At 36.0% G+C, this 17088-nt stretch overlaps 1 protein-coding gene across 1 annotated transcript in view; it reads right to left on the bottom strand.

The window, feature by feature from the left end:
• The window catches only part of PIK3C2G (phosphatidylinositol-4-phosphate 3-kinase catalytic subunit type 2 gamma), a 326837-nt gene that overhangs the window by 97431 nt on the left and 212318 nt on the right, over positions 1–17088 (bottom strand). The window contains 2 exon segments of the mRNA XM_066360246.1: positions 10893–10990; positions 10993–11046. Of these exon segments, the coding sequence (XP_066216343.1) occupies positions 10893–10990; positions 10993–11046 (152 nt within the window).

Raw genomic sequence — 17088 nt, forward strand, 5'->3', positions numbered from 1 at the left:
ATTCAAAATTGATCAAAGTCCTAAGTATAAGACCTGAAACAATAGATTACATAGAAGATAACATAGGTACTAAACTCATGGACCTTGGTTATAAAGAGCACTTTATGAATTTGACTCCAAAGGCAAGAGAAGTGAAGGCAAAGATAAATGAATGGGACTACATCAGACTAAGAATCTTTTGCACAGCAAAAGAAACTGACAACAAAACAAACAGACAGCCAACTAAAGGGGAGATGATATTTTCAAACAACAGCACAAATAAGGGCTTAATATCCAAAATATTTAAAGAACTCATAAAACTCAAGAACAAACATGCAAACAATCTAATAAAAAAATGGGAAGAGGTTATGAACAGACACTTCTCCCAGGAAAAAATAGAAATGGCCAATAGATATAAGAAAAGATGCTCATCTTCATTAGCTATTAGAGAAATGCAGATCAAAACTACAATGAGATACCACCTCACACCTGTTAGATGAGCTATTATCAACAAGACAGGTAATAAGTTTTGGAGAGGCTGTGAAGAAAAAGGAACCTTCATCCACTGTTTCTGGGAATGTAAAGTAGTACAACCACTATGGAAGAAAGTATGGTGGTTCCTCAAAAAATTAAAAATACAACTACCATATGACCCAGCAATCCTTCTACAAAGAAAGAAAACTATAGGCCAATATCCTTGATGAATTTAGATGCTAAAATCCTCAACAAAATATTAGCAAACCAGATCCAGCAATATATGAAAAAATCATACACCATGATCAAGTGGGATTTATTTTGGGGGGCAAGGCTGGTACAATATTTGCAAATCAATCAATGTGATTCATCACAGAAACAAAAGGAAGGAGAAAAACTACATTATAATTTCAATAGATGCAGAAAAAGCATTTGATAAAATCCAGCACCCATTTATGATCAAAACTTTCAGCATAGTGGGAATACAGGGAACATACCTCAACATGATAAAGTCCATCTATGATAAACCCACAGCCAACATCATACTCAATGGACAAAAATTAAAAGCAATACCCTTAAGATCAGGAACAAGGCAGGGCTGCCCCTTTCATCACTCTTATTCAACATAGTTCTGGAATTCCTAGCCACAGCAATCAAACAAGAAAAAGAAATAAAAGGCATCCAAATTGGAAAAGAAGAAGAAAAACTATCATTATTTGCAGATGATATGATATTGTATATGGAAAACCCTAAAGTCTCAGTCAAAAAACGATTGAACCTGATAAACGAATTCAGCAAGGTGGCAGGATATAAAATTAATGCTCAGAAATCAGAGGCATTTTTATACACTAACAATGAACTGTCAGAAAAAGAAAGTAAGGAAGCAATCCCCTTCACCGTTACAACCAAAAAAATAAAGTACCTAGGAATAAATTTAACCAAGGAAATTAAAGACTCGTACTCTGAAAATTATAAAACATTGATAAAATAAATCAGGGATATACAAACAAGTGGAAGCATTTACTGTGCTCATGGTCAGGAAGAATAAACATCATTAAAATGTCTATATTACCCAAAGCAATTTATAAATTCAATGCAATATTGATTAAAATACCAATGACTGCCTGGCCTGTGGTGGTGCAGTGGATAAAGCGTCGACCTGGAATGCTGAGGTCTCCGGTTCAAAACCCTGGGCTTGCCTGGTCAAGGCACATATGGGAGTTGATGCTTCCAGCTCCTCCCCCCTTCTCTCTCTCTGTCTCTCCTCTCTCTCTCCCTCTCTGCCTCTCCCTCTCCTCTTTAAAATGAATAAATAAAAATAAAATAAAATACCAATGACTTACTTCAAAGATACAGAACACATATTCCCATATTCCAAAAATTTATATGGAACCAAAAGAGAACACAAATAGCCTCAGCAACTTGAAAAGGAAGAATAAAGTGGGAGGTATCACACTTCCTGATATCAAGTTATACTACAAGGCCATTGTACTCAAAACAGCCTGGTACTGGCATAAGAACAGGTATATAGATCAATGGAACAGAACTGAGAACCCAGAAATAAACCCACACCTTTATGGACAACTGATATTTGACAAAGGAGGTAAGAACATACAATGGAGTAAAGACAATCTCTTCAACAAATGGTGTTGGGAAAATTGGACAGCTACCTGCAAAAAAATGAAACTAGACCACCAACTTACACCATTTACAAAAATAAACTCAAAATGGATAAAAGACTTAAATGTAAGTCGTAAAACCATAACCATCTTAGAAGAAAACAGGCAGTAAGCTCTCCAACATCTCTCGCAGCAATATATTTACCAATTTATCTCCACAGGCAAGTGAAATAAAAGACAGTATAAACAAATGGGACTTTATCAAACTAAAAAGTTATTGCGCAGCTAAAGTCAATAAAAACAGAATAAAAAGACAAACTAGACATTGGGAGAATATATTTGACAATATGTCTGATAAGGGGTTAATAACCAAAATTTGTAAAGAACTTGTAAAACTCAATACCAGGAAGACCAACAATCCAATCAAAAATGGGCAAAAGAAATGAATAGACACTTCTCCAAAGAGGACATACAGATGGCCCATAGGCATATGAAAAAATGCTCAACATCACTAATCATTAGAGAAATGCAAATAAAACCACAATGAGATATCACCTCATACCAATCAGAATGGTGCTCATCAACAAAGCAACAGAATAAGTGCTGGCGAGGATGTGGAAAAAAGGGAACCCTCCTGCACTGCTGGTGAGAATGCAGACTGGTGCAGCCTCTGTGGAAAACAGTATGGAGATTCCTCAAAAAATTAAAAATCGAACTATCTTTTGACCCAGCTATCTCACTTTTAGGAATATACCCCAAGAACACTATAGCACTGTTTTAAAAGAAGAAATGCACCCCCATGTTTATGGCAGCATTGTTCACAATAGCAAAGATCTGGAAACAGCCCAAGTGTCTGTCAGTGGACAAGTGGATTAAAAAGCTTTGGTATATATATACTATGAAATACTACTCAGCCATAAGACATAATGACATCAAATCATTTACAACAACATGGATGAACTTGATAACATTATACTGAGTGAAATAAGTAAATCAGAAAAAACTAAGAACTATATGATTCCATACATAGGTGGGACATAAAAATGAGGCTCAGAGACATGGACAAGAGTGTAGGGGTTATCGGATGGGGGGAAGAAGGAGGGGGTTGGAGGAGAGAAGGGGCACAAAGAAAACCAGTTAGAAGGTGATGGAAGACAATCTGACTTTGGGTGATGGATATGCAACATAATCAAATGTCAAAATAACCTGGAAATGTTTTCTTTGAACCTATGTACCCTGATTGATTAATGTCACCCCATTAAAATTAATAAAAAAGAAAAAATCAACTGGGGAAAAGATAATTTAGCTTTATCATAAACTACCGAAGTAAGCACGATAGTATTATTTATCCCTACCTTGTCTTTTTGTAAAAGAGCATATTCAGCTAGAGAAAGTAGAAATAATAACATGTCTAATGTCAGAATTTCTGGATCCATTCTTTAAAATCTGAATGATCTTGAAAAACATTTTTTTTAACCTCATTGAACCTTCATTTTTACATTTTTTAAAGTAGATATGAATATACCCTACATATTCTGGGAGAACCAAAAAACTAATGAATAAAAAAGAGCTTTCTACCTTGTACATTGTTAAAAAAAAAAATAACCACAATGCCCATTTTAAAGAAAAAAACTTACTTCCTCAAAACTGTAATTGAAATGTTCAGGTCAAATGGTTTGTAAGCCCCTGGAGTGTAGAACTCATCCTTCTGGTCTTATTTTATGTTCTTCCATGACTCTATGACTCATTCTATCAGAACACAATTTTCTCTAGTTAAGTGGTGATTGTATTTATTAAAGACTATTAAAGCAGTGAAATAATTAAAGGTATAATTATACAAAGGTTCAGGTGTTTTTCTGCCAACCTTTAGAAAAGTACTCTGTTTATATTATAGTGAAGATTGAAGGGACAATATTCTCTATAGTTACAGCAAAACTGTTTGAGAAAGAAAAATAGACCTTTTTGAAATAAATGTAAATTTTGCAAAAAAGAAAAGAAACAGAAAAGAAGAGGAATGATGTCACTAGTACCTCTATGACTAAAATGATAAATTATTTCTTGTTCTGGAATAGAGGCACTTTTATAGTTGTGGGAAATTAAGAACAATGCTGTTAATCCTAATATAAATAAAGGATATTCTAAAACAAAGGATAAACTGAAAATATGGTTATGGCAGATGGGTGAAGTTGTGATTGACTGATGAACTTCAAATGAGAAAAAAATGAATTGGAAACTATATTCCTTTCCTCCTGTCCTTATGCAGCTGAAAGAACAGCATATACAAGGGAGAACAGGATATATTTCCTTTGTTCACAGAAAGAAATTCAAGAAAACTTCTTGAACATAGAGTATCCTGTGGTTGAGCAACAAGAGATCAGGTTGAAAAGGCAAGTAGGGGAGCTCTTTAATTGTTTTTAAATGGGTAATACAATAATTGAATTGTATTTTAGAGGGATCTTTGCTGTTATTTTTGAAAAATAGATTTCAGTGAGGCCACATAAAAGGCTGGATTAGAAGACTCTTTAGGAATGAAAAAAAGTTATTGGATTTTAAATATAAGTAGAATTGAGGAAACTGGGTGATTGATGGGATATATCTGGAGAGCTGGATGAGGCCTAAACCTTATAGCTGTAAATATAGATTTGGGAGTCAGTAGTATGTAGACAGTTACTGAAACCATGAAAATGGATCAGATAGTCCTGAAAAATTATCAACTGCCTCCCCTCATGAATGATCTAGTCTACCAAATTCATGATATCTAAATTTGAGCAAATTTTCTCCTGTAAGTTCTTCCTCCTCTTTGTTGTTTTATATCTCCATTTTTTGTTTCCATCACTGTCCAATTAACAAGAAATTCATATTTTCCTTGATTCTTTCTAGTTCTCAATTCCCCATGTCAATCACTGAATTCTATAAAAAACCACATCAACAGTTTCTTGTGTTCATTGCCCTTTCCATTACAATTATTTTATCTGGTCCATCTCTTCATCTTCATTTGTTTAGATAGCTTGAATAGCCTTTTCCTAGTTCTCCATCTCCTCTCTCTGATTGCATTACTTCTAAATTATCTAAAATCTAAACTAGATGATAGTACTCCCTTCATCAAAAACAAAGAAACTTCCAGGGTCTCAAGAAAGAACAAAATACTGATTCTGGTCAGAAATGTCTTTCATAATCTCATGGTGATCTCTCACTTTAACCTTATTGTCTACATAGGTCTGCAGTCTGTACCAGAGACCACATATATAGAAACAGATCAATTTTTTTTTTTCTCTCCCTCTCTCTCTCTTAAATCAATCAATGTTGAAAAAAATAATAAAGTTGTGTTTTTTTTAAAAAAAGACCTGACCTCCTCCATTCCAAGACATTTAATGACCATGTTCTTTAAGTCTTCACATGCACAATACTTATATATTTCTCTCAGCCAGAATTCCTTTCCTTTTCCTCCTAGTCTATTCAAGTTCTTATTGAACACTCAGCTCAAATGTTTCTTCCTCTTTGAAGCACTATACGTCCTCTTGATAAGATTTAATTATTGCTTTCTTTGTACAACAATCTTATCTTGGTGCTATTGCTCCCTGGATTTTACTATATTTTGTTCATGTAAACTTTTGTCAGATTAGATTTTAAATCTTTAGAATGTAGGAACTGAGTTTTTATTTAATGTTGAATTATCTACATTGCCTAGCATGTTGCTTTATATATAGTTAAAACTTAGTATCTGTGAAATAATGAATGTATAAATAAATAAATAAATAAATAAATAAATAAATAAATAACTACTTGCTCTTGTTAGGCATTGAAAACCTATAAGTAGCAAACTCAACCTTTGACTACTAAACTTAAAGTTAATCATAGGGAGCTATACTCTCAAAAGCAGCAAAAGTATAGATTAGGCTATACCTTATTAGTTCTGTATGCAGAGGTCTAGAGACATCTGTGTATGTATTGAGAGAATTTTCCCTTTTATACATTGAGTGAGATTGTTCATTTGCTAAGAAAAAGCTTCATCTCTAGATCTGAATTGCTTTCTATGGCTACCCTGAATACACAACTGCTTGCTAAAAACTCTGTCAAACATTTCCTTCAGAAGTAGACTCCTTCCTCTGACACACACACACACACACACACACACACACACACACACACACACACTACACAGAATTACAAAGTGAACCCAGCTTCAAATCAGAACTCAGCTCTCTTCTTGTCATGTGGCTGATTAAAGGTAGCAAGTGCTGACTTTGCCCCTGCTGATATGCTCCATTCTGTAGAAAGGAGGCTTTGAGTGCTGTGAATCTGCATGTCAGAGTAAGGACTACCTCAGACCTGGGTCCATTTAGCCATGTCTGTTCTCTCACACACAGATGTAGAAGTTCAAGTGCCTTCTAGCTTAGATTACAAGGGTTATAACTTTATTTTTTTTAATTTTATTTATTTATTTATTCATTTTAGAGAGGAGAGGGAGAGACAGAGAGAGAGAAGGGGGGGAGGAGTTGGAAGCATCAACTCCTATATGTGCCTTGACCAGGCAAGCCCAGGGTTTCGAACCGGCGACCTCAGCATTTCCAGGTCGAGGCTTTATCCACTGCGCCACCACAGTTCACAAGGGTTATAACTTTAATTGCAACTATAGAGAAAGGAAAGGGTGGCTAGCCCTGGTAATGAACAAATAAGTGCCTCTTTAAAGGCTAGGAACATTTTAAAATGTCCTACTTCTGTCTCCTACTAAATCCACATCTATTGTGATAGTTGTGCTTCAGGAAGCAGTCTTCATCACCACACAGAGAAGTTAGAAAGGTTTCTGCTGGGAAATATCTGATATAATGAGAGTGAAACACATATTAAACTGGGTGAATGGTCCCTATGTTCTTTGGGAACCTTCCATAATAGCTGATATTGATTTTTTAATGAGAGAAAAGCTGATGAAATAGAGGCTTTTATGTTAGTGAATCCAGCCAGCAACACTCTTGAGTCTTTTGCAGATGTTGTGCTTTTAAGCAAGATGGGAATTTCACAGATTGTTTTTTCCCTGCCTGTCCCAGGAGTAAATAAAAAGGACTGTGGATATCTGGAAACAAGCTGCTCTCCATTGAGGGTGAGCCATTAACTCTCTCGTAGACTTGCTAAATGTTTGTGACTCATAATCCTGGCTGCTGACCATTCATGAAGATAGAATTTATGACTCATATCAAGTATTTCTCAAGTTATAACTGGGTCATGATGCAGTAGATTAAGTTTTTTTTTAATGAAGCCTACACAGCAAGGATCAGTTCAAAAAGGAATTGAGGGAAACATAGATTACCCACATAGGTAGAAAATAATCTTTCATAAATTAAATTTGATTTTTACTATAAGAAGCTATAGTACAGAAAGTATGGCCCTGAAATCTTTACTGATGCATTTTTTTTAATTTAGTGAGAAGAGGGGAGGCAGAGAGACTCCCACATGTGCTCCAACTGGGATCCATCCAGAAAGCCCACTAGGGGGCGATGCTCTTCCCACCTGGGGCCTTTGCTCAGTTGCAACAGGAGCCCTTTTTTAGCGCCTGAGGTGGAAGCCATAGAGCCATCCTCAGGGTCCGAGGTCAACTTGGTCTAATTGAGCCATGGCTGCAAGAGGGAAGGAGGAGGAGGAAGAGAGAGAGAGAAGTGAGGGGTTAGGTGTGGGGAGCAGATGGGTGCTTCTCCTGTGTGCCCTGACTGGGAGATCTAATGCAGGACTTCCACACATCGGGCCAACGCACTTTCACTGAGCCAATTGGCTACGACCTTTACTGATGTTTTACTTATCTACAGACTGCCATGTGAAACCTGAAAAGAAGAAAATCAAGAGGTAAATGACCAGAAACAGAGGGAATAACACACTGCTCTTTACATATATATTGGGTTTAATTGGTCCACATTACCTTTGACCTTTGTTTCTATTTCTGTGACAGTCTAAATCTAAGATTGTATGCTTAATCTTAATTAGTGTTCTTCATTGCCAAATTTTCCTCCTTAGCCTAAAAGTCAGGACTTGAATAGTTAAAACATAGGGAGATTTTGGGAGGATATAGTATCTACCGGAAATCTTCAACACCTGAATTTAATATTATATTATGAGAATTTTTAAAACACTTCATAAAAATGCCATATATCTATATTTTTAAGTGAAATAAGATTACATTAACTATAATTTAATGATTATTTAATATATTATGACGTGTCAGCAGGTTTCTTTTTAGGTAGATAGAAAAGTTTATTTACTAAATAAGAGAAAAAAGCTTACCAACAGTTTTCTGAATCTATTTTTGCCAAAAGCCATTTGTGCATATTAACATGCTCACTTATTATTATTCAGCATAAATTTAGTGTCTCCTGAGAAACAGCATAAACTATATTTGTACTTTTCTGCTCTGGATTTATTTTTCAAATGTCTATGACAGGTTTAAATAGTGGTTAATATGGTACTTACTCTTGAATGTTATTATTTACAGCATTATAGACATTTGGAAATTCTGAATACCTCAATTACTTGTATACATGAAATTTATCTTCCTTATTAAATTGAAAAATTTAGGACTGACTAGGTCTATTATGATAATGTATCCTCCACTATTTCTGGCATATAATAAATACTCAGGAGCTCATGGATTCATGACTTAGAGCCTGCAAGAGCCCAAGTAGATATTAGAGTTGACACTCTCTGAATATTTATTATGTAAATGGAGTCAAGGTCACAGACTCTGTCCTTGTAGAGTTTACTCTATGGTACAAACACAGATTATGAACCATAAGGCATCTCATAATCACAATATGGCCTAACAGAATTGAGAGATAAAATACAAATCTACCAATATGAGTCACTGTTTATTATTGGAAAGCCAACTTGAAAATTCTGGAGATGGACAGAACCTTATATATCCAGCTTACACGTGAAAAAACAAATGTCTTTATCTGTGAGGGGCTACATGTTTATAATATTTTTAGAAATTTCCATTTTTAAGACAAAGAAAATAAAAGGAAGGTACATATGTTGTTTTAAAGTTAAAACAAGGGTTAGCCTGACCAGGTGGTGACACAGGAAATAGAGCGTTAGCCTGGGATGCTGAGGACCCAGGTTCAAAACCCCAAGGTCACGGGCTTGAGCACGGGCTCATTGGCTTGAGTGCAAGCTCACCAGCTTGAGCACTGGGTCGCCATTTTGAGCATTGGATCATAGACATGACATCATGGTCACTAGCTTGAACACGGGGTCACTCGTTTTGCTGGAGTCCCTGTGTCAAGTTACATATGAGAAAACAATCAATAAATGACTAAGGTGATGCAACGAAGAATTTATGCTTCTCATCTCTCTTTTCCAGCCTGTCTGTCCCACCCCCCACCCCTGCTAAAAAAAAAAATTAAAACAATGATCCAAATCAAATCTTCATTGCAACAAGGTTAACATTTTCAATAATACCTAATAGCACTTTTCTGTAACAATAGGAATGTTTTATAACTGTGCTCTCCTGTGTGGTATCACTAGCCACATGTGTCCATTGAGGTGCTATTGAGTACTTGAAATGTGGCTAGTGAGCCTAAGGAACTGAATTTAAAATTTTATTCAATACTAATTAATTTAAATTTAAATAACCACAAGTGACTAGGGGATACTGTATTGGACAGTACTGTTACAGATTAATAAGGATCTAGTATAATAAATTAGCTGAACCCTACTATGTATATGGCAGGTACTGTTTTAAGTACTTTGTATTAATTGTCTACTAGGGTTACTATGAAATGTAAATCAATTAATACACATAAAAGTCTTAGCATAGTGCTCATGCAAAGTATTCACTATTAGGTTATGCATTCATTAATCCTATATCTACCAAGTATATGCTATTAGCTTCATTTAATAGATGAGAGAACAGTTTTACTGGAGTTCAGTAGCATAACCTGAGGAATGTAGCCAGTAAATGCAAAAACTAAGATTCAAACCCTGGAAGTTCTGGCTACCAAGTTTGTGCCCTTAATAGCATCTGGTAAAGTTATTGTCAACTGAACCCTTTAAACCAGTTATTTTTGATAATCATATTGACTCCAAACACCATACTGATCTACCAAGTTGTATCTCTCCACTACAGTTTGTTGCAATTATAGTGTGTATGTATGTGACCAAATTAAACATTACATTCTTTTCCCAGAATACTGTATATTTCTAACAGTTCCTTTTCTTCTCACCCTGTGTAGCTAGCTGACCATCATCTCTTTGTATTGGACAGTAGAATGAAACATTAAATTTAGAGAGCATATAGTACCATGACCCAGCAGACCCAATGTATACCACTAGAAATAGCTTCCTCTGGTTGAGTTGCTAGCAAGTCATCTCACAATTTTTGACTCTTAGTTTCTAATCTGTATAATAAGCAAATGATTAAAGGCAGTGATTGGGAGGGAAGACAGGAACAATCCTTGCCTGGTCTGTATCATTGGGTTGATACAATGTGTAAATGTGATAGTTTTTTAAAAGCACTTTTGAAAAAAAAATTAAAGCACAATACAACTGATACAATATTTTAAATTACTGTGCTTGATCTGAATCAAAAATACTGAGATAGTCCCTGATTATATCAGTATTATCTTGAATAGAAATATTTACAATAATTACTATGAGCTAATGTAATGAATTTTTAAGAAATGTGTTTATAAACTATACATTGGTATTTTTAGTTTGTCCATTTCTTTCTGTTTTGAATAGCTCTTTGGGAAACTCCAAGCCATTAGCAAAAATAGTCTACCAAGAGACAGACATAAATGAAGCTTATTATTTTTGTTATTTCCCCATGGGACTTACCATTTCTAGCAAGTTCAAGAACAGTTGGCTGTTCCACCTGACAATATTATAAGCTCGACAGCAAAGTTCCATAAAATCTTGGAAAAGCTGTGGGTTTTCCCACCCTCTGTAATAAAGTATTCTATTTCTGAAGTAAAAATAAAAGAGGCTCGGTTCCTATAAACCAAAAAGAGTAGCAACCTTAAACAGGAAGAGAAATGGTTTGTAAGGTTAAATTAGTCAGCTACAACTTATTTCCATTAAAATTTTTGTTATTCCCTCTCTATTCTAATGGATGGACCTCCTTCATCATAGGACAGCTGGAGAAACTTGCTAATTGTAGCTTTTGAATAATGTGGCTGGGCTGTAACAAAGAAGGAAGGACAAATTATTTTTCATTGTCAACCTATACTGTCTCAAATATTTAATTCCAGGTTATATGTGATGGGAATACTATCCATTAAAAATTAGTATAAGGACAATTTAATAATAATGATGATTTTATAGACAACATATTTACTGCTAAATTTTGAAATTATCAAACAGATCATGTATTTGATCTCCTGGTATTTTTGTTTCTTTGAGGATATATTGACCCTTTAGGCAAAAAGTTTCAGGTAAAAACTGAGATGTGTAATGACAAATCCTTTCAGAGGGCAAGCTGTAAAATAAAGCAGATGTTACCAATTCACTATAATATGCTCAGTGAAGGGAAAAAAAGATATAGCTATATTTTATTTCACACTAGGCCTAATAAAAATATTTATTAGAAAGGGTAAATATAAGCTGACCATGTTATTATGGAAGTAACATTGCCCCATATAGTCTCAAGGTTGAAAAAACAGGAAAATAAAGGATCAGAGAGTTGACCCCTTTTCCCTTATTTTTTGTCATGGTTTTTATTCATGTTATTTGAGACGCAGAGAGACCTAAGATGAAGCATTAACTCTTCTAATAGAGTCTAGCAAAGGAGAGATTGGAAACACTTCTCTGTGATTAAGTTTTACTCATTGAATAGAACAATGACACAACAGAGTTTTGATGCTGATTTGGTCTAAGGTCCTCTCGAAGTATTTGAGATGAGAATAAAGTTTTAGATTAAACTTTGTTTAAAAATTAGAGTTTTGAATTAATTGAAATAGAAAATTTTTAAAATTGAGCCTGGCAACCTAGATATAACTAAGGTTGGTCCAAGCAGTAATTGAAAAAAGTCATGGATTATTGTGGAAGTCTCTCTTTTTTTCTTTAAATAGTAAAGACTAATTGTGTTACTTAATTTTTTTTTTTTTTTTTGTATTTTTCTGAAGCTGGAAACGGGGAGAGACAGTCAGACAGACTCCCTCATGCGCCCAACCGGGATCCACCCGGCACGCCCACCAGGGGCGATGCTCTGCCCACCAGGGGGCGATGCTCTGCCCCTCCGGGGGGTCGCTCTGCCGCGACCAGAGCCACTCTAGCGCCTGGGGCAGAAGCCAAGGAGCCATCCCCAGCGCCCAGGCCATCTTTGCTCCAATGGAGCCTTGGCTGCGGGAGGGGAAGAGAGAGACAGAGAGGAAGGAGGGGGGTGGGGCGGGGGTGGAGAAGCAAATGGGCACTTCTCCTATGTGCCCTGGCCGGGAATCGAACCCGGGTCCCCCGCACGCCAGGCCGATGCTCTACTGCTGAGCCAACCGGCCAGGGCCTATTATTAATACTATGCTTAGCTATTTTAGTAAAAGTGTGATAGAGTGAGAAATCTTGCTAATCTGATTTAGTTAGCCAGATCTTTCAGGAGTATGGATATTCAAATCAGAAAGTCACAGTCCAGGCATTTTGTGGCTGATCTGAGACAGTCAGACAGACATTTTGTGGCTGACTGGACTTGGCAAGTGAAGTCTTTTAAAGACAATGAATGATTCACCTCTGTTTGGTTGTGGTTATTTTATTTTACCTTATTTTATTTTGTGATTCATGCTACCATTGAATGTTAGGAGGAAAGACTGGTTTAACAATCCCCTCACTTAAGTTTATATTCATTCATTCAACAAAATTTATTGAGCACATAGACACTGGTAAATGTATCTTAAGAATGAAGTCCAAATTTTAAAAATTTTGCTCAAAATCCTTCTATATTTGTCTTTCATTAACTCATCCAAACTATATGCTATGAGTCTATTTTATAGCCCTTTGCTTTAGCCAAGGGAGGAGCAGAGGTGTTCAAAACATGAGCTACAGCATAGGTTCTAATCCCAGATCTGTTGTATCAGTTTTAAGTCTGAAAACATATTACATTAAGTAATATGTAGCTCTTAGAATTACTGTGAAGATTAACACATTTCCTCCTTCCATCCCAATCACCATTACAAATCAGATGAAGAAACACCATAGCAGAATGTCAAATACACAGAAGAAACACCTAAATTACAGAAAATATAAACTAATAATAATGATATTGGAGAACATAACTTTTGCTGTGTTGAAATATCAGTCTAAATTTTCAGTGCGTTCAGCAATATAAAATCTTGCATCTTTTCTATTGGACTTACATGGTTAACTTCTGAGCTATTTTTAAAATAACTTAAAATTTTACAAGAATTTTTTTTTTTCTATAAATGAAGACTCGCATAGGAAATAGAATGCTACCCCATTTCTACAGGCTGTTGGAGTCATGGCGGGTATTTGGTATATCGGTCCACTGAAATGCGAGCCTAATCCAAGGTTGCAGAACTCATGTCTCAAGTTTAAGCAATACTTATAAATCTGAGAAATAAATTGGCTGTGGCAAAAGGGAAGATTGGGAACTATTTGATATCTTATAGTCTATACTGTTACTGCATTCTGAATCATATTTTGAAACTCTCTCATTTATAGTTGTACAAGTAAATCAAAACATTTTTGTTGTGGCTATCCTAAATTTGTACAGATCAGTAATTTTACCCTTTCTTACCCAAGTTCTAACTGTTCCTGCTTCTGTACCTTTTACTTTTACCTGCATTGTTTCCCATTTCCAGCCATGTTTCTCTCTCTCTCACCTGATGACTTAATGTCCTAATAAGGCATTTTAAGAGAAAGAGATTAAATCTCTTTTCTTATAAGTCTTCTGTAAATAATCTATCCCTTGCTTTCTCTCTTACTTTGCCTTACCTTTTTACTTAGTCCTACAGTATTTTATTCTTCATAGTTTCTAGTAGTCTTTAATTTTTTTCCTCACAGAAGATCTATGTGGTTTTCAGGGGTAGAGGGACTATTTTATTATCATTTCTTTTGTATTCTTAATGTCTCAAACAATATTTTGGTGATATTCTATTATATGCAATGAATGAAACAGTAAATAAACAGAGCTCACACTGTGAAGAGCTTGTGATAATTTATCAATTATGTGAGAAGGCCATATGAACAAACTTAGCTTTATGTCATTTTGTTGTCAAAGTTAATCTTTTTATTAACATAATCAGTTTTTCATTAAAATTGTTATTCTATAAAATTGCTGAAGCTCTGGCTGGTTGGCCAGTAATAGAGTGTCAGACCAGCATATGGAACTCCTGGGTTCTATTCCTGGTCAGGACACACAGGAGTGTAGCACATCTGCTTCTCCACCCCTCCCCTTTCTATTTCTTTCTATTCCCTCCTGCAGCCATGGCTCATTTGAGCAAGTTGGCCCAGGGGTGCTGAGGATGGCACCATGGCCTCACCTCAGGTACTAAAATGGCTCAGTTGACAAGCAAAGGAGCAACGGTGCCAGACAGGCAGAACATCACCTCATAGGGGGTTTGCCGGGTGGATCCCAGCAAGTGCTGGAGTCTGTCTCCTTGCCTCTCACTTTAATAATAATAGTAATGTAAATTTCTGAGAGTATTTTATGTATTTCTAATTTAGTGAGAAAGAAGTAGTAGTTTAAAAATGTATATATACTTGGGAAATTTAAGAATATTTTTATTGCAAACACTAATTATTAAGGAGGCAAATAAATTCATTTGATATGACAAATATCAAGACAATAATTTGTTGTTTTTTATTATTTATGTGTAAAGTTTCCTTTAACCATACTGTAGATATTATCTCTTTATTTAAAGTCACTAGAATACCAAGATAATTATCAGTAAGCATTTACAGATTGCCAACTCCACAATACAAAAGACATGAAGAAACATTTTACAGAGGAGGATATGCAGATGGTAAATAAGAAAATCTTGTTCAACATCATTAGTCCTTAGGAAAATTCAAATTAAAACCATGATAAGATATCACTGTACACCTACACAGAATGGCTAAAATAAATAATTAATGACAATACCAAATGCTTGCAAGAATATGGACAAACTGGATCAGTCATATATGAATGGTGCAAATGTAAAATGGCACGGTCACAATGAAACCCTCCTGGCAATTACTTAAACAGTAACAACATGCAGCTATCATAAAATTCAGCAACTCAACTTTTGGGCATTTATCTCGGAGAAATAAAAACATATAGTCACAGAGAAGCAACTTTATTTGTAATAGCTGGAATCTGGAAATAACCCAGATGTCCTTCAATGGGTGAACAATAAACAAGCTGTGGTATATTTATATCATAGAATATTATTTGTCAATAAAAATAACAAACTATTGATATACACAACATCTTGGATGACTGTCCAGACAATTAGCTATGTAAAAAAAAAAAGCCATTCTCAAAATATTATATACTGTATGCTTCCGTTTATATAATATCTTTGAAATGACATAATTATAGAAATGGAGAACAAATGGATGGAAGGGCAGGGGTGAGAAGAAGTGGGTGTGCCTATAAAAGGGCAACATGAGGAATCCTGGGATTGATGAGAGCATTCTCTATCTGGGCTGTATCGATATCAATATCCTGGTTATGATATTGCACTATAATTTTCTAAGATGTTATTATTGGAGGAAACTGGTAAAAGGTACACAAGGTTTTTCTTTTTCTTTTTTTTTTTACAGAGAAAGAGAAAGAGTCAGAGAGAGGGATAGATAGGGACAGACAGACAGGAACAGAGAGAGAAGCATCAATCATTAGTTTTTCATTGCAACACCTTAGTGTTCATTGATTGCTTTCTCATATGTGCCTTGACCGTGGGCCTTCAGCAGACCGAGTAACCCCTTGCTCGAGCCAGTGACCTTGGGTCTAAGCTGGTGAACTTTTGCTCAAACCAGATGAGCCCGCATCCAAGCTGGCGACCTCAGGGTCTAGAACCTGGGTCCTTTGCATCCCAGTTCGACACTCTATCCACTGCTCCACCGCCTGGTCAGACAAGGTCTTTCTTTTTTTAAAAAATATTTGTTTAATACTCTGGTTTCTCTTCAGATCGCATAAATCTTTCACCTTTTAAAAATATTTGTTTATTTATTTTACAGGGAGAGGAAAAAGAAAGAGGGATGGGGAGTGGGAAGTATCAACTCACAGTTGCTTCACTTTAGTTACTCATTGCTTGTTGTATGTGCCTTGACTGAGCAAGCCTATGGTTTCGAATCAGAGACTTAAGTGTTCCAGGTCGATGCTTTATCCACTGCGCCACCACAAGCTAGACCATAAGATTTCTTTGTATTATTGTATTATTTTTACAACTGCATATGAATCTACAATTACCCCAAAATCAAATGTTTAACTAAAATTCTTATGAGTCACCTGGATTAAGATTTTTTTTGAGAGAGAGAGATGAGAAGCATCAACTCATAGTTGCAGTACCTTAGTTGTTTACTGATTGCTTTCTCATATTTGCCTTGACCCAGGGGCTCCAGCCAGTCAGCTACCCCTTGCTCAAGCCAGTGACCTTGAACTCAAGCCAGCAACCTTGGGCTTTAAGCTGGAAACCCTGAGTTCATGCCAGTGACAATGGGGTCATTTTTATGATCCCACACTCAAGCCAGCAACTTTGGGCTCAAGGCAGTGACCTTGAGCTTCAAGTCAGTGACCTTTGGGCTCAAGCCAGTGGCCATGGGATTATGTCTATGATCCCACACTCAAGATGGAAACCCCACATTCAAGCTGGTGAGCCCATGCTCAAACTGGTGCCTTGGGATTTTGAACCTGGGACCTCAGCATCCCAGGTGGATGTTATATTTACTGGGCCACCACTGGTCAGGCTGGATTAAGATATTGATAGAAGCCTTGGATGTAGCTGATGCTCTTTGGTACAGACTATAGATTAGGAAAAGACAAAGGCGAAGATGATCTTGGGGAATCTTAGCATTTAGTGGATTGGTAGACGGGGACCATTCT

This window comes from Saccopteryx leptura, chromosome 1 (genome assembly GCF_036850995.1).
Source record: "Saccopteryx leptura isolate mSacLep1 chromosome 1, mSacLep1_pri_phased_curated, whole genome shotgun sequence".
In the NCBI taxonomy this organism is placed as follows: Eukaryota; Metazoa; Chordata; class Mammalia; order Chiroptera; family Emballonuridae; genus Saccopteryx; species Saccopteryx leptura.